Here is a 23,933-nt window from a genome sequence, read left to right as displayed (position 1 = left end):
TTATATGAAAACGAATGAAAGCGAACTATACAACACCATGCAACTCGGGTCAATACCGCCATTCTAATCAAACCACGTGACCTCCAGACTTTCCAAAATTTTGTGTGTTTTGAGAGGAAGAAAAGAAAACTGCCATATGTTTCTTGTTTTTTTTTTTCCCCCAAGTTTCAATCAAAAGGTCGTACGCGGAGAAATACCTCGTTGTGTACAGTGGCTTAGGTCAATTTGGGATAGAGCAAAATTTTCCCAGCGGCTCCCCTCGTTAGAGTAAATCCGGAAAGCCACCCTACACTACGTTCCTTAAAGAAAAAAAAAAATCAATGCACGTCACTGTGTTTAGGGTTCGTTAAACGCACGAGAAAGGCTTCACTGAACATCATCAATAAGAAAAAGAAAAAAAAAATGCTTCGTTAGTAGTTCACGACGTAGGGCTTCTTCCGGGAATTCGGAAGTCAACAGTACTCAAATATCCGAGTTTAGAGAGCTTCAAGAATAGAGAAACTACAGAGCCATATAGATTGATGGGTAACGCATGATTTAAAGGGCCGAAAGGTCAATCAGTCGGACCGAGGTCAGTTGTTGAAGTAGGAAATGAGAGTATCTTTCGAAACCACAAGTTATACTTAGTTAAAGAAGCCCCCCCCCCCCCCCCCCCCCCCCGGCCACTTTTTTTAAATTTTTATTGGAACTATTACGCCCGGACGTCATTGCGCAGATGAGCGGTAACGCCTTTGCCTTTGCGGATGTTGACTGGGAGTGGTATCTTTTTTTTCCCCAGATGGAGTTTTTTCAGTGGTTGTTCAATCAATTGCGTTTCAACGGAAGCGGATGCATACCTGTTGTAATGCGTTTTGTACGCAAAGTTGGTTACTAAAAAAAATGTTTTATGGTTCCCTTACACATTAAACATGATGTCCCACTTTCGGGGCAAAGAAATTTACACAGTTGAGACCAAAAGTAAGTAAATTTCTTGGGACAAAAGAGGCTGATCTATATGCGGTGAGCGAGTCTGTCAACTCCAACTTTTTTTTTTGTCTATCGCGGCTTTACACAGCTAGATAATATTACTATTACTATTATTATTACTATCAGGGGCACGACGAAAATGATGACCTAGGAATATAAACTAAACGCAGTTGTAAGCTCAAAATAATTTTAAAATAATTAGTGAATCATCACGCCTCTGACAGATTCCGAAACGGCGAACTATATACATCAAATTTCATCTATTTGTCAGCTGAGTAGAATAAATAATATGTTCACAAACAACAATTCCCTAAGGCGTTTTTAAAGCTGCCGATCCTACCACAAAATGTCGTATACAAATATTAAATTATGATTCTTTTTTCCTTCGTATATCTTCGAAAATACCGATCCACTTATCATTGAAAAGTTCAATTGTTTATTGTTCACTCGTTTATTAAAACGAAAAAAAAAAAAAAAAAACAGCAACACGTGCTTGATGTACTCTCGTGAACTGCCTGTGCAGGAACGCCAGAGCGCGTGGCCTTTGATAGGGGCTACCACGAGGCTGATAAAACAGCGTAGTAAAGTTTTATCAGTCTCGAGGTAGGTACCAAGGGCCACGCGCTCCGGCCTTCTCGCTCGTGGGTTCGCGATAGTAATCATCATCACCACGATGCTCCTGCCCTCCGAGCAAAGTTACTTGACCCCTACGGTCTTGCATCCTAAACTGAATCGAACATTTCGGTAAAAGTATAAGAGCCAAATGTATTATTTTTTTCTTCCGCTGAGTGGAATTGGTCCCTTCGTCGCTATATATACGGAAACAAAAGCGAATTCTTTTGGCCCTCTCACGAAGCGGTGCGGTTTCCCCCCTTCCCTTTTGTCGTCTTTATCTCAGATGCGAATCGGGTAAACTATATATACACGAGGGAACGGTACAACTTGCAGTCCGCCTCTGCCTGCACAGTTTGGTCTGCGCCAACTAATAATAAAAAAAAAGAACTTGACCCCAAAACACACACAAACCACCGCTCAACCACACGGGCCATCCCCAAGGAACCACCTCAGGAACAATGCGAAACGGACGATACAGAGTCGACGAGAAGAAATGGGAAATGAATTGCCTTTCAATCGAAACCCCACGCGCGAGTTCCAGGTAAGACTGGAAGATGTAAGTGAGTTAAGGGGCACCGTTTATTTATTTATGTATTAAGTTTGTTTGTCTTTTGTCGTCGGGAGTTGCTTAACAAAGTTGGAGGGCCGTCGTTGCTAAGTTTCTATCAGATCGTCTAGAGAGAATACACCTGGGAAGGCTTGAAACTTTCTTCGTGGGGCGGACTTACTTGCGTTTATTGGGGTCGACAGAATAAAAAAAAAGGAAGAAAAGAAGGTATACCATGTTCTATAGGTTCCGTTTTGGGATGGAATTTTCGGTTTTATATTATACTCTATGGGGCGGGTTCCTAATTGCGCCTCGTCGAGGACTCGATACATGTACAAGTGCATATTGTACGAGAAATCGAATTGTGTTTCCGGAGATTCGGCCGCCACAACCAATTTTGGTTGGAGTTAGCCAAAGAGTTGTCCGCGAATTCTGAACATCGGGATCTCAACGTTTGTGCGGAGCATGTGGTGACATAGGGCGGGCAGGAATTATTACCGGTTAATTAAACTAGAAATTAGCGCACATTTTTGGCTCATAGTGGCTGGTATATTGATGAAAATATAGAACCCTAAACCCACGGTTTATGGATTTATATCCTACGTACAAAATAGACGGTGCTCATGGCAGACGTGTTGACAGAATCGCCGGCGGAAGCACCCGAAGAACGCCCGAAGTACGTTTTTCTTCACACATATGTTTTGAAAATGTCAGCCAACAGTGTTTGTGTGAACAATGTGACGGGTGTAGGTGTAGGAATGCGCTAGTGTAGGAATGCGCTGCATGTAGGAATGCCTTCGCATTCCTACTCGTAAGCTGTCCTAAGTGTCTTTAGCGTACGCTATAGTTTTTTTTTGTATGACTTTCGCATTTTTTACTATGTGTGAACAGCATGCCGGCCCAGTCTCAAAGAAAGCAGACGACGACTCACATGATGCGCCCCTTCATAGTGGTTCGTTCAGAAACCACGAGATGGCGGTGCCGCTCAGTGCCTAATAGTTGAAAAGTGCGTTTACTCATTAGAACTTTTGGCGTTCTGATATTAAATAACAGAGTGTGTGAAAAGAAACAAGCTTTATTAGTAGGGGCTCATCTTTCCAGAAGCAATGAAGGGAATGTGCCCCGAAGCAAAAACTACATGGCGTAAAGCTAGTAAGGCAGTATGGCAGATTCGACTACCAGTCTTCTTCTCCCTTTAAGTCGCCATATTTCATAATTCAGTGATGATATTTTTCCCCTTGATTGCCTAAACACGCCGAACTATAAAAAGGTCCTCTGTCAAGTGCACTAAAAAAAAAAGAAAAATAAAGGGTCAGAGATGAAAAGTATTTGTGTATGAGAAAAGACAGCAGCATATCAAACGAAACAAAATGCAGAAGTAAATTTTCACAACCCACACTGCGTTTTTCCCAATCAAGCCTTTGAAAGTGGTTGACAAGGCAAGTTCAGTGCACGCTATATGAAGTAACACGTCCGATAAAAACATCAAAAACTAGAAAAGAAAGAAACACCCACTTTGCCCGACTTTCAATGTGATTAGACCGACCTTTCCAATTGAATATTTTTTTAATACAGTTTGTGCGTGGTAGAGACGAAGTACGTTTGCATTGGGGGAAACATTTAATTTTGGGAAGATAGAGTCAGCGCTACGGTAGTCTCGAGTAAAAAAAAAAAAAGAAGTTGATTGCATTGGCGTAGAATGAAGTGCGTTACGCAAGATGTGACGTCACTCGAACTGCAGTTAACTTCGTCATTGTCCTTGAGATCTTGAAGCGTACAATCTAAAAGCGAAAAAACAAAAGGCTATTTTCGGGGATTCGCTTTGGGAGGTGATAGCAGAAAAAGACAGGCAGGAGAATGAACAGCTTTAAAGGGTCATAGAAAGATCTCTTGGCGATCAATGCGATATTCATTCAGACGAGGGAGAAACCAACGGACCTCCGGAGCCGCGTGATGTCCACCGGCGAGGTACTTCTCCTCGCCTCCGAAGCGAGTCCCGCGCCCTGGGACTCGCTTCCCCGCATAACCCTGCTTCCCGTCGCAAAGACCGTGTCACTCAAGAACCACCACTCCCGCCGCAAGGCTCACGCCCGTCGGGTACTCGACCGTGCACCACCAGACGTAGACGTATACTATATACACAGACGCGAGCCACACACCAGCCGAAAGCAGAACGAGTCGGATCCCGTCCCTCTCGTCCCGCGACCAGGTATATAGGTGTCCCATTCCCGAAGGCCGCCGCAATTCTCGTCATCGCCGAAGCCATCATAATACACACCCGGTCAACCGATCAAATTCTCATCCGTACGGACAGGCAGGGAGCTTGCAGCTCCTTTTGAGACGACGACCCTATCGTCGCTCATATCGCAACTCCAACGCCCATAGGTGGCGGAGCGGTAGTTCCAAGATGGCGGAACAGACGGGGGGTAGATTCTCCAGGATTTCCCGTGCGCCTGCTCGCTGACGCTGGTCAGTGCGCTAAAAATGGTTTATTCGTCTGCAAATGCAAAGTGGTTAGGGCAGGATCATGTTACACAAGACGGAGATGTTGATGCGTGTTAGCAAAACGAGCATGCTGATATTTACAAGTTGCAGAAACCTCAACTTGCCAAGCTTTTTGGTAAGCGAGCGCGTTTTAGGCACCGGCCATGTCACTGTTTGTGGCAGAATATTTTGGAGGGTGATGAAGATATCGTGTTTGCGCTTCCATTCGTGCCCTAAAAGGTGTGCTGCGGACGCCGACCGTCAAGCTTCGGAAGAGCAGCGTTATCACAAGCTCGCAACTCGCTGCTCACCGTCTCGGTTTTAGTGTATTGCAACACGTGATCAAACTGCTCTATGGTTATTGATGGGAAGTTTGTTCCCGCGGGCTACTGTGCGGTGCAGCATTACAACCGGAAGCTCGCGCTGCGCCTTTGAAGCACAATTTTCAGTGCGCGCCAGGAGCTTTGCCGTGCTCACGGTGGCCTGCGGTCATGCTATGTTAAAACTCCCTCTTACCATAATCGGCGTGTTTAGGTGTTTTTATTTTTTGCTCTATCAAAAATAAATATTTTAATATGCCGTACATTTTTTGTACCCTGTTACTTGCAACGTTGCGGCCCCTCTCGCCAAAACTGCCTTTTCTAAGCTCTTATCACGAAAGGCGCGCTTAAAATGCTTCGGGCATTTCTTTAGTTACTTTGTTATTACCTGCAAGCAATTACGCGTATTTTTTTTTTTTTTTTAAAGTGCTTGGAATGAATGGTCATGTTCATTGTAACGGCCTTAAAACACGAATCTTTTCCCGATATGTATTGTTCGACATATCGTTGCGCGACCAGTTTTTTCCTACTTAGGGCAAAAAATTGAATTTTTCGTAGACCGTATACGCTAGAGCTATACATTACTAGCGGGAGCCTTTGCCGCTACTTTGAGCACAGATTGAGCTGGCGGCCATGCACAAGACCAGAAATCTGCAGCGTATGCGATATACGAAAAGTCCCTCATGAAATTAGACATCCCGGTTCTTCGTGCAACACTGCTGCAAGGTGGAGCACAAGAATTCCTATTTTAACGCGCTCACTTTTTCTGTTAAAACTGCTTCACGCATCGATGCCTACAGTCCCTGCCACCGTTTCCTCGCCAGCGCCACCGCTGCCGTCCCCGTTCCTCTGGTTCTCCGTTCGTCCGCGAAAGGGTGAGCGGCGGGCTGGAGATGCAAATAGTGAAACATCTTCACGAGCATCTCAACCCAAATGTTACTATCGAATGAGGTACCGGGCCACCAGGGCCTGGGGGGGGGGGGGGGGGGGGGGGTCAAACAGCCCACGCGCTCTCCCGACCGAAATCTAATCCGGGACCTCCCACACCCTGGCCAGAAACCTATGATCCCAACACACACCGACAACAAATTCGCAAGGAATGCACAGGTATATACTACTTGAACTAGGAGCACACATAACCACCCTACACTCTTCCTCATTCCGATTTAACCGACCCGACACCACCTTCATCAGACGCGCGCAAACACAAACACTCATGATACCGCATTACACCCACTTCTTCCGAAGACGTTCAGACCGGTCAATATGCCCACACCGTACCGGCTACCCCTTTGACACAAACAATACCCGCGGAACTGTACCAACGGCCGTCTTGTACGCGTGAATGGAATAAAGGTAACCGATAAGAATTACAATTACTTTATTGAAAAATATAGCTAATTACATTTATCAATTACCTCATCACAAATATAATTGAAAATGAAAAGGGAGTAATTGACTACTTTTCCCGTCACTGTTTTAAAACTTTTGATTACGAAATCGAAAATGCATACATATGGCGAGAACAAGATGAGCTATCGCTGGTAGAACTCGTCACTTCCTTCAGTAACAGCAAACAATCACACGCTGAACTAGTAAAAAGAAAAATTGTAACTCTATCGAGATGGAATTGGGCTGGTGTTTGTCGTGGCTAGGTGAGGTAAGTGCAGAACACAGTCGTGTATGCCACTTGGCTAACCCGGATCGTAACAACTCGTACACAGGAAACGGTGCGGTCTCCACAGCTCGACAGTCAAAACGTCGCTAAGGGCTTCGACATTTTAATCCTTGTAGCATCTTTTTTTTCCTAGTAATTTAGGGTACCAAAAAAGTGTCCAACGTTGGTGCAACATAGACGAGTGACGCACAAAAAGACAAAGCAATTTTGTACGTAAAAAAAAAAAAACTCAGACAAATAGTTATAGCTTTTTTGGAAACATAAAATCGATTACTTGTAAATTGTAATTGGTTACAGAAAAACATAGTAATTAAATCACAGCGAACGTTACCGGAGGAAAAGAAGTAATTGAAGCGTTAAGGAAGTTACGATAAAATGTAATTGATTACAAGTAATCGGTTCTATCTCGTAACTCGTTACGTACGAGTCTGACCAACGCCCACACATCACACAACCTCCTCTTTTCTGCCCTCTCCCCCTCCCCTCCCCTCCTTCCCCCTTCCCCTCCCCCGACGCCCTCGGAGCTGGAGACAGAGTGGGCCAGCAGGGTGCTTGAGACCACTGCTTTCCTCTCCTTGTCCAACACGTCCAAAACGAACTCGGCGAAAAGTGGTAGGCAGGCACAACGAAGTTCCAGACAGGAAAGTAAAAAACAACAACAAAAGAAATGAATGTTTTCTTTTTTCTTTTTTCTCTCTTTCTTTTTCTCCAAATGCTTTCGATTGCCGGACGCCGGCGTCCTGCGTTCACGTTTGAACGCGTTCGTACGCCGAGTAGAGACAAAAGGCAGCTAGCTAGCTCTGCGTCTAAATCCACTAACATAGCCTCTTTAATACCGACAAAGCCTCGCAGATCACCACGAGAAGAGGCCGCCGAAATGGAAAAGGTGGAGCGGCAGACGACGGATGATAGTAGAGCCACGTGACTGGCGCCCCGCTGCGGCGAGACGCCCAAACACACTTCTCCCGAGCGAACAAGTGTGTTTCAGGTCCTCGCTGCTGCAAAAGCTGTGCGCTGACGTCCAGGTTCCGCGAGAAACGGCTCTTTCATGCGTTGTACCACCAGAGATCCTCGCGCTCCAAACTTGCGACCGGGAACTCTATGGTCTGTCGTCGAACTGCCAGGCTTTGTGAGTATAGAGGAGGCTATGCCACTAATCCTTCCAGTAAGAGCTCGGCGTTCCGTCGTCCCCGCGCGCTCTCGTCCCCTCCTCTCCTGCTGTTTCCTCCCGCATGTTCAATGACAGCACAAGAAATGCAGGGCGTGGCCTATGATGTTCACGACTCTCGCCTCGCGATTTTTTCCCCTTGCCATTCTCATGGGCTAGTTATGTTATGCCTCATATCTAGTTATGCACAGGTTGAAAGTGTAGTCCAGGCCTGCCCTGATAGGTGGCACGGGTGTGCCAGGAGCACGAACTCAGTTCGAGCCCCCCTATTCCAAAGGAAAAGAGCTGCAACAACATCAGAAAACCGTAGGAAAAACCAACTAAGCGTGTTGGCTACGTCTTCTACCCTTTGAACGATTGGTTCGTCAACGTTTTGATCAGCTAAGAAATCTAATTTTTCCCTGGAGAGAGCGATATTACCAAAGCTGCTTGGCTGAAGTTTGCAGAAAGAAAAGTACACATTGTGACGTTAGTGATTTCATGTTTAGCTTTTCTTCTTATGTATCTAGAAAAATAGCTTTCTTCAAGTTGGCGCTCCAGGTTCTAATAGTTGCACGTAGGGTTTCACCATATAGGTTTTGCACGATTTCACATCTACATCTCGAGATCTTACGCTTTTGCTGGACGTCGTTCATCTTAATCCACGGGTTGGTTGCATTATATTTTTTTCCTTACGAACACGTTGGTCAGTTGACAAGTGGTTAGCGCGTTAAACTTCACCTATATTGTGTTTAACGTCATTCGTGGGGTCAAGACTCAATTGCCTGACATCGTGGTAACATATGATTCTAGTTTGTCTAAAACGGCAAAGAGTCACCTGCATGATCAAAATCACTGTAGCTTGAGCGGACTAACGGCTCAATGCCATATGACGAGGACTCAACGATCGAGTGATCAGAGCTAGGTGCTTCAAAATATGTTTACATCTAAAAAAAAAAAAAAATTCGAACTATGCCGCTGATTATGGCGTTCATACTATCTTAACTGTCACAATAAGAACTATTTTCTTTTTAGTCCAAACTTTATTTAGTTTTTTTCGATTGGACGACTCCCTGCCGTTGACTGTAGCAATTGGAACTTCCGAGTGCCTTTAAAAAAGGGTGGACGCTCCAGACGTCTTAGGCTGCCGTTCTGTTCTCGAAGGACCGTTCGGCCCAGCCCCAAAGAACGAAGAAGGATAGATGACTGGACTACTCTGCTGACCTGAGATAGAACAAGCAACACGAAACTCGCATATTCGCTCCGCTGTTCAGAGCACCGGTATATGCTTCTAGCAGAAAAAAAAAAGGCTCGAGGTACACCGAAGCACTTCTTATGAGTTATGCAAGCGAAAGCATGTACGTCGCTATTCTGCTCCCTTCTTTCGTCTGCGGCATATTTGCGTCGGCGGTCGAGCGCGCGTGCTGTCCTCGGCGCGCTGACCGTGGGCGTGGAGCGGTGGAGCCGCTGCCTTGCGGACACGCGGCGCCATGGGGTGGCAGTCATTGAAACTGACGCGCAGCGGCCAATGGGAGCCTCGTTTCTTGAAACTGTGACGCGCGCCAGCCAATGGGACCGAAGCCGAAATCCATCAGCTTCACTCCGCTCCTTTGGGATCGGGGAAACTAGGTGCCTTTTGGCTAGGCTGTTCGCGTGGTTTAATAGCAGGGAGCCGGCTTCACTTAGAGAAAGGAGTTCAGGTGCCCTTTGGCGCGGCTTCAAAGCTGATGACGTCGGCTCGCTCCATGGGCAGTTTATGCTTTCGTATTAATAAAGCCGCGGTTCCAAGCAGGGAGCCGGCTTCACTTAGAGAAAGGAGTTCAGGTGCCCTTTGGCGCGGCTTCAAAGCTGATGACGTCGGCTTGCTCCATGAGCAGTTTAGGCTTTCGCAATTATAAAGCCGCGGTTCCATCGGTCGTACACGACACAAAATACTCGCGCTGTTCGCTACAGAGAGGATGGAAAAAAAGTTATCTCCACGTGTCAAGCATGTTCCAAGCATGTGGCTGCATCATACATATGTAAATGCTTCGAAAAGGTGTGGAGATAGTTTTTGTATGACCAATGAGACAGGACAGTTAAACAAAGGAAAAAACACGCTTCAAACACTAGGGAGTTTTAGGAAACCGTTTTTTTTACATCCGATCAGGTATGATGGGCCCTCCGGCAGCACAGTTCCCTAGAACGGTTCCCTAGAACTCCCTAGTGTCTGTAGATCATCTTTTTGCGTGATGTACTAGACGTGTGGCCGCGGCTGTCAACAAAACAAGAAACACAAACACGTACATTTTTTTTTTCATAAAAGATCGTGTCTGTCTGCATCTCGTCCTCTTTTTGTTCGATTCTTCCCACTAGAAGTTTATGGTTATGCCAGCGCGCTCGTCACGAACAACAGCGCTATGCTTTGTTTCGCGGTAGTTCGGCAAACGGTCGAAACGCCGCGTCCACGGCAAGCCACTCGAAGCGTCGAAGCCCAAGCCCGTGACAACAAAGTTCCGGAGGGACGGCTCTCCGAAGCACTGTCACGTGACTTGGTCGGAGAGCTCTTATTGGCTAACCGTGGCGGTGCAGGTTTCGCCCCGTGCCAACACGTCGTCGAGCCGAGTACGGAAGGAGCAGGTGTACCGAACGCCGCGTTGAGAGGGAGCCTCCAAACTGAAGTTCCACCCGTCACGTGACCGGCTGTGTTCACGCTCGCCGCCGCTCCCCAAAACAGAAAAGGGACACAAACGCAAACCAACTCGAGTGTGTGCGAAGCCAGCAGACAGTTCGCCGGGACGTTGAATGTACACACGTTATGCAGACGCTTTAAACGCGCGCCAGACTGAGCCGCCGTTGCCGACCTTCTCTTGACTTACCGAGACGCCAAGCCACTGAAGCGGGCGTTGACGACTCTGTACAATAGCCTATGCTTGAAAGAAAAACACCGCAGGGCCTAAAGCGGCAATAACCTGTCTTGTTGTGGCATTGATGAAGTAAAGTGAACGCAATATAAGGAAACAAGAACTGAAGGTCGATTATAAGCGGCGCCCTGAAAGCGTCTCTATACAAACACACCTGTGACTTCTGTTTGGATGCAGTACGCAGCGGCTCGCAGAAGGGACTTGCAGCACCGCCGCATAAACATCGGGCAATTATTTACTGTAGGCACTACTGCCAAGAAGTAGAGAAATGCTTTACCTTTTTATTAGTTTCTTAAACGTAATGTACGGTACTTTTTCGTTAGCTTCGGGGTTCTTCATTTTCGGGTGTTTATTTTTGTATACCGAATATTTTAACGTCCGTTAAATTTTATCTTGTTCCGATGGTTGTGCCCCCATTGTCTTCCGTCTGTACTCATTTAAGGTTGCCCTTTTTTTTTTATTTCTCCTAGGTCAGGGGTTCCAAGCTCCCAAAGCTTTCAATGGGTTTTCCCCGTTCCGGAAATGATGTCATGGACGGGAAAATAAAAATAAAACTCGAAAACAATGAACCCTACTTATTATAAATACTATATTGATGGGTTTCTGTTTTTCAAGTGAGAGTCTTTGCATGGGGAAAAAAGAGGTGCTATTTTGTAAAAGTTCAGCGCAAGAAATCATATAAATTAACGCACAGAAAGAAAAAAAAAGTTTGAAGCGTTTTTTTTTTTTTTTTAAGTTTTGGGAAAACGTTGTAACGTGTAACGTAACTACGCTACCAGTTGCTCAAAATAAGTAACGTGAGTACGTTATGCTTTACCTATTTTAATGTAACGCGTACGTTACCGCGTTACGGAAAGAAAGAAACGCGTTTCCACCAACACTGCTTTCACGTATATTTTCGCCAACGGGTATTAAAGGTCACCGGGAAACTTTCCCTTCAACAAATTTAACATTCCAGCAGCTCGCAATACGCACGGACACCGAATGATCTATGGTGTACTGAAACAGAAATCTAAAACGCTTTCGGCATCGTTAGAAAAAAAAAAACAAAAAAACATTCGAAATGACATTAAAGTTTTTTCAGTACGAAATCAGTGCGTGAATGAGAAATTATTATTTGTACAGCGGATCCATAGTGGTGCCAGTATATCCCCTCATCCTTTAATTTACAAAACTTGGAATCGATCCAAGATCAGCCAAACAGGCTAGGAATAGCTATGTTTGTTTTAGTGAATCGGAAGAAAAAAAAGAAAAGAACCAATAAAGGGGATAATGAATTGATTGCTAGAATAACGGCCCGTCTTTCTCCTTTCCTCTCGGATTCTCACTGGCTGATGTAGATCACGTGACAAGTTGGCTCTTTTTGCCTTCCGGTATGTCTGTAACAATATTGACGGAAGAGTCGCAGATTGTAATCCCCTCCTAACGACAAGAACGTCGCCATACAGACAAAACAAAATTAGTCGTTTTCTCGTTTAGACAACGTGAGGCCGGTCTGTCCCTGAGGTATATGGCGACGCTTGTTTGTTTACGCATGATACGATGCTCATCCAGATCGAAACGGGCAGAGGTAGGGGGTTGAGCCCAGGATCCCTGCATCAGGTTTCGGTTCACCTGCTGCGAGCTTCGTTGCTTCGGCTGACCCGGCCACCGATCCCCGTCGCGGCGAAACGTTTATGCCATCGTTATTATAGTCGGTTGCAGGTTGAGGGTTCCAGGGGAAGCTCTTCTCACTCCTTCCCGCATTAACAGAGCCAACGATGGAGAGGAGGCGGCCTCCTCTCCTGTAATAAAATGCTTAGATGGGCCAGTTGGTACATCGGCGCCCTGTGTCGTTGTCAATCTACCCTTTGTCCGTGGCGCCCTGTGTCGTTGTCAATCCTACCCTTTGTCCGTGTTTTTTTGGCGCTTATTTTCCTCTCCTGTGTTCACACTGCTCTGTTTATTATTTTTTTGGGCTTTTAGCAGTAAAAGGCACTTTACATTGTAGCAAACGTTCCATACTTGCGTTCATCGAAATAAATTTTCGGAACTGTGTAAAGTCATGCTAGTGTTTCTGTCGCACAATCATCGCTTGATATGGGTATATGTATAATGGCACCAAAACAAAATAACCGCTCTTTTATTTCTGTATAGTCGGGTTTGGTGAGGACAATCCCGGCATTTACTAGTAATCAAGAATCAAGAATAAGTTTTATTAGGTGTCCAGGAGCGACCATGCGGTCTTGGTACTGGCCACACCGAGACTTACATACTACAAAAAAGTGGGGAGAAAAAAAAAGGTAAAAAACTCAAAGCATCGAGTAAAAGGTATGATACATATAACGCATGCTGACACTACAATACGATATACACAACAAGAAAGGAACGGAACACAGGGTACGAACGCAGAGTTGAAGACTACCACAACAACTAATATACCTTATTTAAATAATATATCATAACATCACAATCCTGACAGGTTCAGCGAGACTGATACAAGACTGAGAGATCTGACAAATTTAGTCACACAAAAAATATCAAGATCACTTGCAATGCCATTATATGCCCCACACATAGGAAACATGGGGCCCAGGATATTTAACGTCCGAGGAGACTAAAATACGTTGTCAAACGGGCCACTGCCCGAGGAACTCGTAAGGATATCTGTGAGAGCAGTTATGAACAGTCGGCCATGCCATGAAGGACCTTGAAAAGGAAAACCAGATCTGTCTTTTCTTGACGGTGGTATAAATTGTTCATTTGTAGGACGTCCAATACACTGTTACTCTTTGATAGAGATGTTTTACCGCGCAGATATGGATATCGATAAATAGATAAAAATTTGTTTTGCACTCGCTCCAGTCTTGAGGGTAGTTTTACAACTATCATTCCATACAGGAGATGCGTGTTCGACCTTGTCAAAGAGAGGTACAGGGATACAAACGTTGCGTGTCTCTTAAATACTCTAGTCGTTCGACAAACAACACCGAGCGCGCGCGCAGGCGCAGGCACTTATACGAGCCACATGGCTATCAAATCTCAAGGAGATGTCAAAAAGGATTCCCAACTCCCGCGCTTCATTAGAACGGCACTATACGCCTGAGCGAACACTGTAAGGGAAAGACGTTGTTTGCGTTTTGCGACTTTAGGACATGACCTTGGTTTTTGAGCTGTTTAGTAGGAGACCGTTCAGTGAACACCATTTGCTAAATGAGTTCATGTCCTCTTGTAGAAACTTGCAATCTGAGATAGTTTTGATCTTCCTAAATATCTTAATATCATCAACATATTGTAAGAAAGAAGAGTTTACAATCTGCTTACACACATCGTTCACAAAAATAGAAAAAAAAAAGAAGCGGGCCCAGAACTCATCCCTGAGGTACCCCAGACGTGGCCGCCTACGTAAAAGAATACGCACGAGCAGCACATGTTCTATTAGACAAATAATTCTGAAACCAGTAATGTAGCCCTCCACAGACACCAACACCACAAAGTTTTGATAATAGAATGTCATGGTCAATGACATCAAGGGCCTTACTCAGATCAAAGTGGACCACGTCAAGCTGGCCTCTGTGGCACACCGCTTTGGATATGGACATAAATGAAATCAGATTTGTTGCTGTCGAGCGTCCTGATACAAATCCGTGTTGGTTGGAACTTAATACATTTTTTTAAACAAAAGGACAATGTTTTGTGGACTGTCATTTCGAAAAGCTTCGAAAATGTACACAGCAGAGACACTGGCTTGTAGTTTGACGCAGTGGTACGACTTCCAGACTTGTAGACTGGGATTACGACTGACTTCCTCCATATGTCAGGAAACACTCCTGCTCTTAAAAAGTTGTTGAAAATATCTTTCATGAAATGCTTTTACAAGTGTTGCTGGAATACCGTCGTGACCTGAGGACATGGTAGGCCTCAGTGTTCTTATGCATTCCTGAACCATTCCCTCATCCACAGGCAGGGAGGAAATTGATCCGTTCATACCAGGAGATGGCGGCTGTTGGTACCCACTTCTATTGTGTTTATATACAGAACTGAAATGGACGCGCTAATATATCGCACACACTGGACGTGGTCACATTCTCCTCGTTTAGCATAATATCAGGACGTATCAGTTTTCCGCCTCGAGGACGAACATGACGGTAGAGCTTTCTTGGATTTCTCCTCTATTCGGACTCCACTGACTCCAAATACATCTTATGATCAATCCTATGATGTTGGTTACAAAGGCGTCTATATTGAATGAACTCAGCCTTCCACCTGAGACAACTACTCGTTATAAATTTTCGGTGAGCTTTTTTTCTTCAGCAACTTTTTTTTGTAAATACGGAGAAAACCAGGAAGGAAATTTTGAATTGGTATGGTTCTTTAGAGGAATGTAATGATCCATTCCCTCTTGCACCGCCGTGGTGAATTGAAGAACCTGATAATTGACGTCAGATGCATGATTGCAGGATAGGGGACCAGTCGAACGTAGAACAATGGTTATATAATCCCTCATGGTCATCAGCAGCGAAGTTATGCAGTTTTCCTAGATAAGTGAAACTAGCAGCCGGTATACGGCTGACAGGTACATTCAAGGTTATAGCCACCTCAAGGGCAGGATATGATATTTGTCTGTCGGTACTAAGGGAAATCAACTCTTAGTAACAGAAACGTTATCAATGTCTGAGAAACAAATGTCAAGGATAGCGCCTTTACTATTTTTTACCCTGCTAAACTGATTCAGGCCCATGAAAGATGCAAAGTCAACAAGATGATCGCCCTTCTTTGCACCATAATAATTACTTGAAAAAACACTGTGAGTTTCCCAGCATACACCTGGTACATTAAAATCACGGATTACTCATAGTTTGCATTCACCCAGTTTGTCTGGTATATCCTCAATTTCAAGGAGACAATCATTAAACTCCTCAGGTTCAATTTACGACGAAAAAAAAATACACAACACTTCTAAAAAAAGATAGAAGTGGTGGAATGTCATTAACTATTAGCCGGATTAAACAAGCATTTCTATAGCATTTAGACTAACTTTTCCACCTACTGTAAAACGACATAACTAATAAAAATGTTAAACGGCATAAAACAGTAAAACGTCTACACAAAAACATTTCGAGCAAGAAGACAGTAATAACGTCATTCAGTATATAATTATAGCAACTTTGAAATGAGGCAGGAGAAATTCAGGTCAAAAGCGATGTATAACTCATGCTTCTTTCTGCACCACGTGCATTCGCAACATTGATTATGTGTATGTGATTCGCGCACAAATTGTGGTTTAGTACCTGTAACATATATTATGTCATCCCTTATAAATGGGGTTCACAATAGACATGTCCATGTTGCTATATTATCGAGATCTCCGTTACGCAACATAATGAGTGAAACGCAGTGACACTGCGTGATCCTGTTGTAAGGTGTTGCCTTGTCTTCCAATAATTTGTTTATTCGTAGTTTTTTATCATTGCACTATAGTTGCTGGTATTGCCTTTTTAATAAGTACGCTCTAAAACAAGTAACAAAACAAAGGTCAAACACAAACAAGAGTTGTGTTTTTCCTTTGTCCCTCTTGTTCCCCTTCTCCAGGGTTTACTTTTCGTCTAGAAACAAGTACTCGTTTTATTGTGTGTGTTCTTAACATTTTTTTTTTTTGCGTTATGCAGTATTTCCGCCATTTTCTGCCATTGTGTGAGGGAGATATATGTTGGAGAACATAATAGCGCTTCACGACAGGGACGAAGAGTAGGAACGAGACAACAATATATGGTCTCGTCAAGCTGGAAATAAAGCAGCTTTTTGCTTTGCCTTCCTCCTTTTGTATGCTATGCAAAAGGAAGTAGAAATAATATTTATTTATTTATTATTTCTTTATTTATGTGAAGTGGAAACGGATGTGTTTAGCCGAAGACGCGTAATTGAGCTAAACCGAATTTGGCTTTCTTTTTTTTTTTTTTTTTTACACCAAATCAGACTAAACGTATTCACTATTATCAAAACTTTGGTTTGGGCTAGTTGGTCCATGGTAGGTATAAGGTTTAAAAGCGCAAACAGACCGGAAGGATAGGAAATAACGCAAACGACAGGGACAGGCGCTAAAATTAAACACAAAACAATAAATATTTATCGTGCGTGAAACGTTGGCAATATGAGTCGCACGTAGCACCTTTTTTTTTTCTCAAACCCAAAAACGGCTACGCCGTCCAAAGATTAAAACAAATGAGCTTTGGGAGCATTGCTCTGTCAGCAAAGGGCACTCATCGTTGTCGTGTAAGTGCGCCTACGCCCTCATAATTAGACGGGGCATGGTTTTGTCGGGTATGATTGGAATCGCCGCTGCGGTACATTTCCAAGTGGAACACGTCTTCTTCGCACCGTGGTACATACCGGCAAGAGGTAACCGTTAATAATAAATACGATGAATTAATACGGTGGGGAACCGCGCGACAGACGGGGCTATGATTTATTCCACTGAGTTTTGGAGGGTGAATAAACGTACTTCGTCTTCTTTCGTAAATTCGTCTTTTATTTCGTGTGTGTGTGTGCTTGTGCGATGAGTTATGGGTGTATACAGAATCGCACAAAATATATTGCCCAGTTGGTACGCAGTAAAAAAAGATTAAAGCTGCGAAAAAAAAAAAAAAAAAGAACGGCGGAGGAGGGACTTGCTTAGATATTTATTGAAAATAGCCTCCACGCCTTCGTGGTTTCAGAATTGCCGAGTTGCTGGAATAGTAGCACGTACGATCAAGACAATTTTAACGACGAAAAATGAACAATAATAATTAAAAAAATATATAAATGTGAACTTCAGAAGAACAACTCGTGTTCCAAGGTTGCATATATCTCGCATTTTGGGAAGCTACTCCCGTTTTAAAATAGTAATGCATAGTCTTCTTTCGTTATATTTCAGAATTTCTCTTGACGCTCGCACGCTCGCGCACACACACACACACGCACGCACGCACACACATATACACACATACAAACCCCCACACATATATATATCCTGGTTCTGCCGTTTAATCTGTCGTTCGGCGGATTTGTAAAACTGATTCTTTGGTTCATTGTATTAAGTAAGGTCCTTTCATCTGCATATGTTGGTTTATATATATATATATACATAAACAAATCACGCGCGGCGAATGGTCCGTGATTCTGAACTTTCTTTTGTGCGTGTGTGCGTGGTTGGCTTAGTCGTCGGTAATTAGAAACGAACAAAGACGACGAGCGCCATTACGATGTATTTCTTTTTGGCACTGCTCGATTGTTTTCGTCGGATCGTAGTGCGGGCTACGTTCGAACTTAGACTGGAAGTGGGCATAGACCTTTGCAAAAATCGCCTTCTGCGCTCTGCCATCTTCGTCTGCTGGACTGTGGAACGCCTTCTGAGCACGCGTCGGACATCCGCTGTGCGGTCTATTGGACGCTGCGCATACGTCCACAGCTCAGTGACTCGGTATTTTTCTCCCGGATGATAAGCGATGGAAATGTTCAATAGCTCGCATATTTTAGATCACGCGATTTGTCGAGCTCCCGCACCATATATTGCAGCGACTGTCTCTCTCCCAATGGCGCCGAGGAAAAGTTGAAGCCCCAAAAGTTTCTTCTTAAGAGTGTAGATTCACTGAGAGCTCGGAGCGTGGCATAAGTTTGGTCAAGTTCCCATGCTTCGTGATTGGTTTTTAGCGGTTCTGATCGGCGAATGCCGCACTCTCATTGGCTTAAGAGTGATCATGATATGCTGGAGAGTCGCCACGCCCGGCGTTTCGTAAGTAGCGCAAGTTCGTCTGCTTCTTTTGCGGGGGTTGTGGTGACGTCAGGGAGTGGAGCTCTGATTGGTTCTGATTGAAGGATAGTGAGTAGACCTCAATGCTAGCTTCCCCGAGGTCTACCTACTATAGTCCCGATCGGAGCCAATCAGAGCTCGGCGTATTTATGACGTCGCCGCAACTCCTGCGAAAGAAGCAGACCAACTTGCGCGTCGCACAGGGTGTCTGAAGCGGATTTCCGCTGTAAAACGACCGGGAAAAATCGGCTCCTCCGCGTAGAAGGTTCAAACTTTCACGGAATGTACACAGTCTTATCGTGTGAAATATCGATACATTGTTTTTCTTCTGCAAAAATTTTCCAAGGTTCAGCTTAGGCTCATTCGCAGACGACCGGGTTACCAACGCTATTAACTTGTGGCGATATCTCGCTATAGGCGTAGCGAGCAGACGAAGCAATATATGTTGTCTGCTCGCTGCGCCTATCCGTAGATGGCGCCACAAAACAAGTTAATGGCGTCGCTAACTCTGTCGTCTGCGACCGGGCACGGGGACTTTGGCAAGTAGTTTTATTCTCATTTTTCACAGAAAAAGAACTACGACTTGAGATTTCACACAGTAAGACTGATCTACTTCGTGCACATTCGATGAAAGTGTGAGCTTCCGGTGAGCAGGCGTCAATGTTTTCGATTTGTTTTAGAGCGGGGAAGGTTTACTTGGTAAGTTCACGCACCCCAATCGGAGTTCTAAAACTTCTTCGCAACCCCCTTTGCCACGCAGATCGCCGACTGGCGCTTCCCGTTCAAGAAGTCCTTCCATCCGGTCTGCACGTACGACTCGCGGAGGCTGGTCACGACGCAGCTGCGCAACTGCGAACCCGAGGACCTGGACGAAGAGGACGAGCTGAGGACGTACGACTACTTCGAGGCCCTCAGCTGCTCGTGCCAAGTGTGCGACTCCACCTGGACCAGCTGCGAGGGCTTCAGGCATCCCTAGGCTCAGCTCGAACGGCCATTCCTCCCCGACGACCTGCCCCTCCACCACGACAACCACGTTCCAGTCCTGGACGACGACAACGACCAAGACCGCCCGGAACCGCTGGGAACGCTGGGAAAGACTCTGTTATCGTCCTAAAAGAAAGAAAACCGTACGATGCCACATCGTCTCCTCCCATGACCTGCCAGACGGAATATACCTCCTCTCCCATTTCTTTTTCTCTTTTGCTGTCGGGCTTGTTCTGGTTTATTTTCGACGAGCCACGCATTTAATCAGACGACGCAATGCGTAAAGCCACACTTTTCGGGCATCATACGCAAAGAAAAAACCTTTTCGCTGGAGATATGGTGATAGAATACATGCGGACACTTGTCAAATGCGTTCAAGGCAAGCTTTACGCTTTGAACATTTCAGCAGACAGTCTTCGTATGATCAATGTGAAAGGACCGTCATGCAAAGAGAAAGCAGGCCACAGACAGTGACCGCAGACTGTATTTAGTGTTAGATGTCATAGCAGTGTGACGGCGGCTTAACGGTCCTGCAGTTGTGCCCTGCCGGTAGTTGACGACCGTACCGCTGACGTACCACGTGAGGTCGCGGACGTATACCACAGACGTGGCCAGCAATGTAACACAGACGTCCACGGGCTTCTCTGAGCGTTCAGAGACCAGACGGTCCGGGCGGCCATTGGACGTTCGCAAGACGCTTGCGTACTTCTTTCACAAAGCTTCTCTGAGATATCCGAAGTGTCCGCTTCTGCCAGATGACGAAGTAAAACGACCCAAGAGGCACTGTTAAGGACCGAGAAAGACAAAAGAAAACTGTATATTGCTTAAGGTAGAAGAATGCTATAGATTAGTCGACTCGGAACCATCGCTGCAGATACTGTCTTTGTTTTTACTGCAGTCTACTGGAAGTGTTAATATGACGCCCTCTGTAAGGTTTGTCTTGCTTCGGAGTTAAAGCGTTTCGTTAGCCGTCTGGCAATGTTGAAGCAAACGTAGGGTAGTACGAATAGCCTTCTTTACAAACAAATGTCCGAATTAATTTTTGTGACGGGTAAAACAAACCGGTGCCGCATACCCTGTAACCATTATTTGAACCCGGATTCATTCCGGCAACCTCGACCAGGGTGGAGCGCAGCAGTTAATGGCTTTGACAGGGAAGCAATATATGTAACCAACCTCATATATCTGGTACATCATGCCCACGCGCAGTCGCAACCGTGGAGTCGATACTGTTAACATCGGGTTAGCCTTTCCTCTAACTGGAACCCGATGAGCATCCGGATCAATTTGGCGCATGAAAGAGGTCATCTAAATAACGTGTTGGAGGTCCATCTACGAGCGAACCAAAGTCACGTGACGTGTTAGGGCCTCGTGAGAGTAGGGTACGCCAAGTTGAATAGACTACGCCTGCGCACGAACCTTGAGGGGGTCACCTGCCCTTCGACGTGCTGTCAAACGCTGTCGACAAAAGAAGGCGGTGCTCCATTTCATAAGTTGGGTGTAATAAAATTAGGGCTCCGACCTATTAATTTTAGCACAAAAAAGTTATATTAAAAAGAAATATATATTGGCTGATGTATATTCGATGAAACTTAGCGTGTTAAATGACCAGAAATGCAATGATGCATAATATATTACATTACCACCGTTCTATTTATAAAATTAAGAAAGTTCCATAAGTGTCTTTGCATACTTATAACTAACCGTATACCGGCAAAGTGAGGCGCATGTATTAGTAAACAAAATACGCTTAGACCGAGATGGTAATGCAACAATAATTCTTGTTATGTTGCCCAGATCCCTGTAATATAAGCGCACAGAAAGATGTTAGTTCGGAAAAAGATATTTGATTATTTTATATTACGCTATGATCATATTTTGTTTATTTACTGAGCCAAGATTTTTGAACTAATAAAAAACATAAACGAGAAGAATAAAAAGGATTAAGTCTAAACGCTCGCTAAATCTAGACGCTACAAAAAAAAAAAAAAAAAAAGCATCCGGGGAAGTGTGAATCTCACCGAATTTTCATTAGTTCCCGATACCAAACCCTGCCTGCCTTTTAAACGTGTTCCATACAAGTAGAACATAAAGCAAAATGACTTTTCCACTTCCTTCGATTGATAACGAGTTCATATTGTTAAATGACGCCAGAGCGCAAACGCGCGCTGTCAACGCCCGATTAAAAACCGCCGGTGCATACGGCCCTAGAGTCACTGCGAGCCTAAGAAGCGGAGAGTGCGGTTTGCCATGGTTCAAGCTTCTCGCTTCGTGATTTGTTCTCCAGCGTTTCCACTGACGAATACTGCCATAGGATTGGTTGCGGAGCGATAGTGAAATGCTCGTGATATGCCGCACTCTGCGCTTCGTAAGATGTTAGTGACTACAGTAATTATGAGTTCAGTTTGGGGGCGCCCATAAAATAAATAAGGACTAAAACCTTTTTCTTTTCCCATTTCTGTGTTGTTTTTTTTTGTTTTTTGTGGTTAAAAGAATACGCCGTTCACGAAAGGTTGGCTTATACGTACAAAATAGTTTCCTTTTTTTTTCAATAACCATATAGCCTTCAGAATTGTTATGCGTTTTGTATGTAAGATCACGTAAGAGTTATAGTTGCTGGAACGTTTACTGAAAGAAAATAAAAAGGTAATTTCACTTCGTTGCATTGAAACCCAACGATTAAAAAGAAAATCTGCAGTTAATGCGAAATTGCAGATGGCCCTTATATTTACGAAATGGAACTGGAATCCGTTGCTTCAGACTTCGCGACTCCTTAGGCTTTTGTTTACGAAATCAAACATTATGTAAATAAATATATAAGAAATGTCCTCATAACAACATATCGTCATTACGTAAATAACGTTTCGTGAATCGTAAACTGATTTTGCTTGTCTTGGTTTTGAAAAGCTCGATCGATTTACTCTCAGGATAAAACAAATATACGCTAACATTAGTAAAGAGGCGAGTAATTTGAGTACGTTTAGGATCGAAATTTAATCTCTGTGATTAAATTGATCCTCATCACTCAGGAATATTATACTGGGTTACACGCGAGAAACGAAACCCGATATACATATCTCGTTGTTATGATAAGCTGCGACTTCTGTCTTCAATCAATCAATCAATCAATCAATGTTTATTTTTCTCTTGTGCTAACCAACAGCTCGAAAGCCTACTGGGTTAAGCACACACAATTGAAATACACCCAAAATACAGAGTAGACAAAATAAAAAGTTGTGAAAAAACAAAAAAAAAAAAAAAACAAAAAAAAAAAAAAAAACATGCAAGCACACAAACGTGTATATATGCCAATTAAAAACACATGCATCAAAATTCAGAGGAATAGCTTGGGCTGCTTCTGAATATTCTATCGTTCCGGTAAACTGCGCGTCAATTTCTTATTAAATAACTTTAAAAAAAAAAACATATCAGGGAACGAATGGAGTTACTAAACAAAGTCACAACTGGTTTAATTATTCGATTTTTCTGATCCCGTTAAGGATGGTTTATGCACTCGAGTTCGCTCATGACCAAGTGCGCATTACAAAATGCTCCGATCTCTATAAGGACGGGAGAACACACTGGCGTGCTGGAGCCATCTTTGAGGTAGCCCTTGTACTGCATTTCACTTACGCGAAGGCTTTGTAGTATTTGAGAGATCAAATGTGCGTGCTACCTATGAGAAATAATCGTTTACAAACATGGGCTAACGATCTCCAAACCAATGATAAAAGAATGATTCGGGAAAACATGGAAATATACGCTAAAACGCGAGAGTTCGTTAATCCGGAGATATCATTTATCTCCTTAGCCTGTTTCTAGATTCCGCTGATGCAACCGGAATCATTCTTTTCGAGAAGCTGACTGGCGAGAGACAGTAGTGGCGGGGCAGAAGAGACTCTCGAGAGATCGGAACGACCTTTTGGGACAAGAGTTCAGACTTGCTTGTTCTCTCGCAGTACGAGGTGCTAGTCACCGGTTCTCGAGAAACATGTTTGATGTCAACCCCTCCGATATAGCTCAACGAAAACATGCACACCGTTTCGTAAAATGTTCGCACAAAATATCCGTAACAAGGGCGTTTCAAACTGAAGCGTCCCCAGCCGTTGACAGCGATCATCGATGCGCACTTCGCGCCATTGAGCTGCCCATCGAAACTGAGAGGGCCTGGTGGTACTCAGATGTTCAAGTTAGAAACCGCCAGTCAGGATTCAGGTTGATCTGATAGCATGCGGGTGATTCAGGAGATTTTTTAGGATGCAGCGGGACAGATGGCATCGTTCAGGTGGACTAGGAAGCAATCCAGAAATACCTGACAGGACAAAGAAGACATCTATCACACTAAACAGAAAGTTTCACTCGACGAAATTAGACAGGACCTCACCAAACGAGATAGGTTCAGCAGAACCTAATATAGTATAAGCTGGTGAGCTGGTTCAGTCTGACGGAACTCCGTGCCAGGTTAAAAGACTGGTCCCTGTCAGACTTATCCTGGTTCCATGGTCAGAATTTGATTAT

The 23,933-nt window shown here is 44.4% G+C and overlaps 1 protein-coding gene across 1 annotated transcript in view; it reads left to right on the top strand.

The window, feature by feature from the left end:
* The window catches only part of LOC8036162 (thyrostimulin beta-5 subunit), a 42,493-nt gene extending 22,899 nt beyond the window's left edge, over positions 1 to 19,594 (top strand). The window contains exon 2 of the mRNA XM_029991772.4: positions 19,192 to 19,594. Within this exon, the coding sequence (XP_029847632.1) occupies positions 19,192 to 19,407 (216 nt within the window). The 3' untranslated portion in view covers positions 19,408 to 19,594. The remainder of the gene's footprint in view (positions 1 to 19,191) is intronic.
* Positions 19,595 to 23,933: the final 4,339 nt, after the last annotated feature.

Source organism: Ixodes scapularis, unplaced genomic scaffold (assembly GCF_016920785.2).
Source record: "Ixodes scapularis isolate PalLabHiFi unplaced genomic scaffold, ASM1692078v2 PGA_scaffold4__175_contigs__length_147842914, whole genome shotgun sequence".
In the NCBI taxonomy this organism is placed as follows: domain Eukaryota; kingdom Metazoa; phylum Arthropoda; class Arachnida; order Ixodida; family Ixodidae; genus Ixodes; species Ixodes scapularis.
Note: the sequence above shows the minus strand (reverse complement) of the source record. Positions and strands in the feature narration are given on the sequence as shown.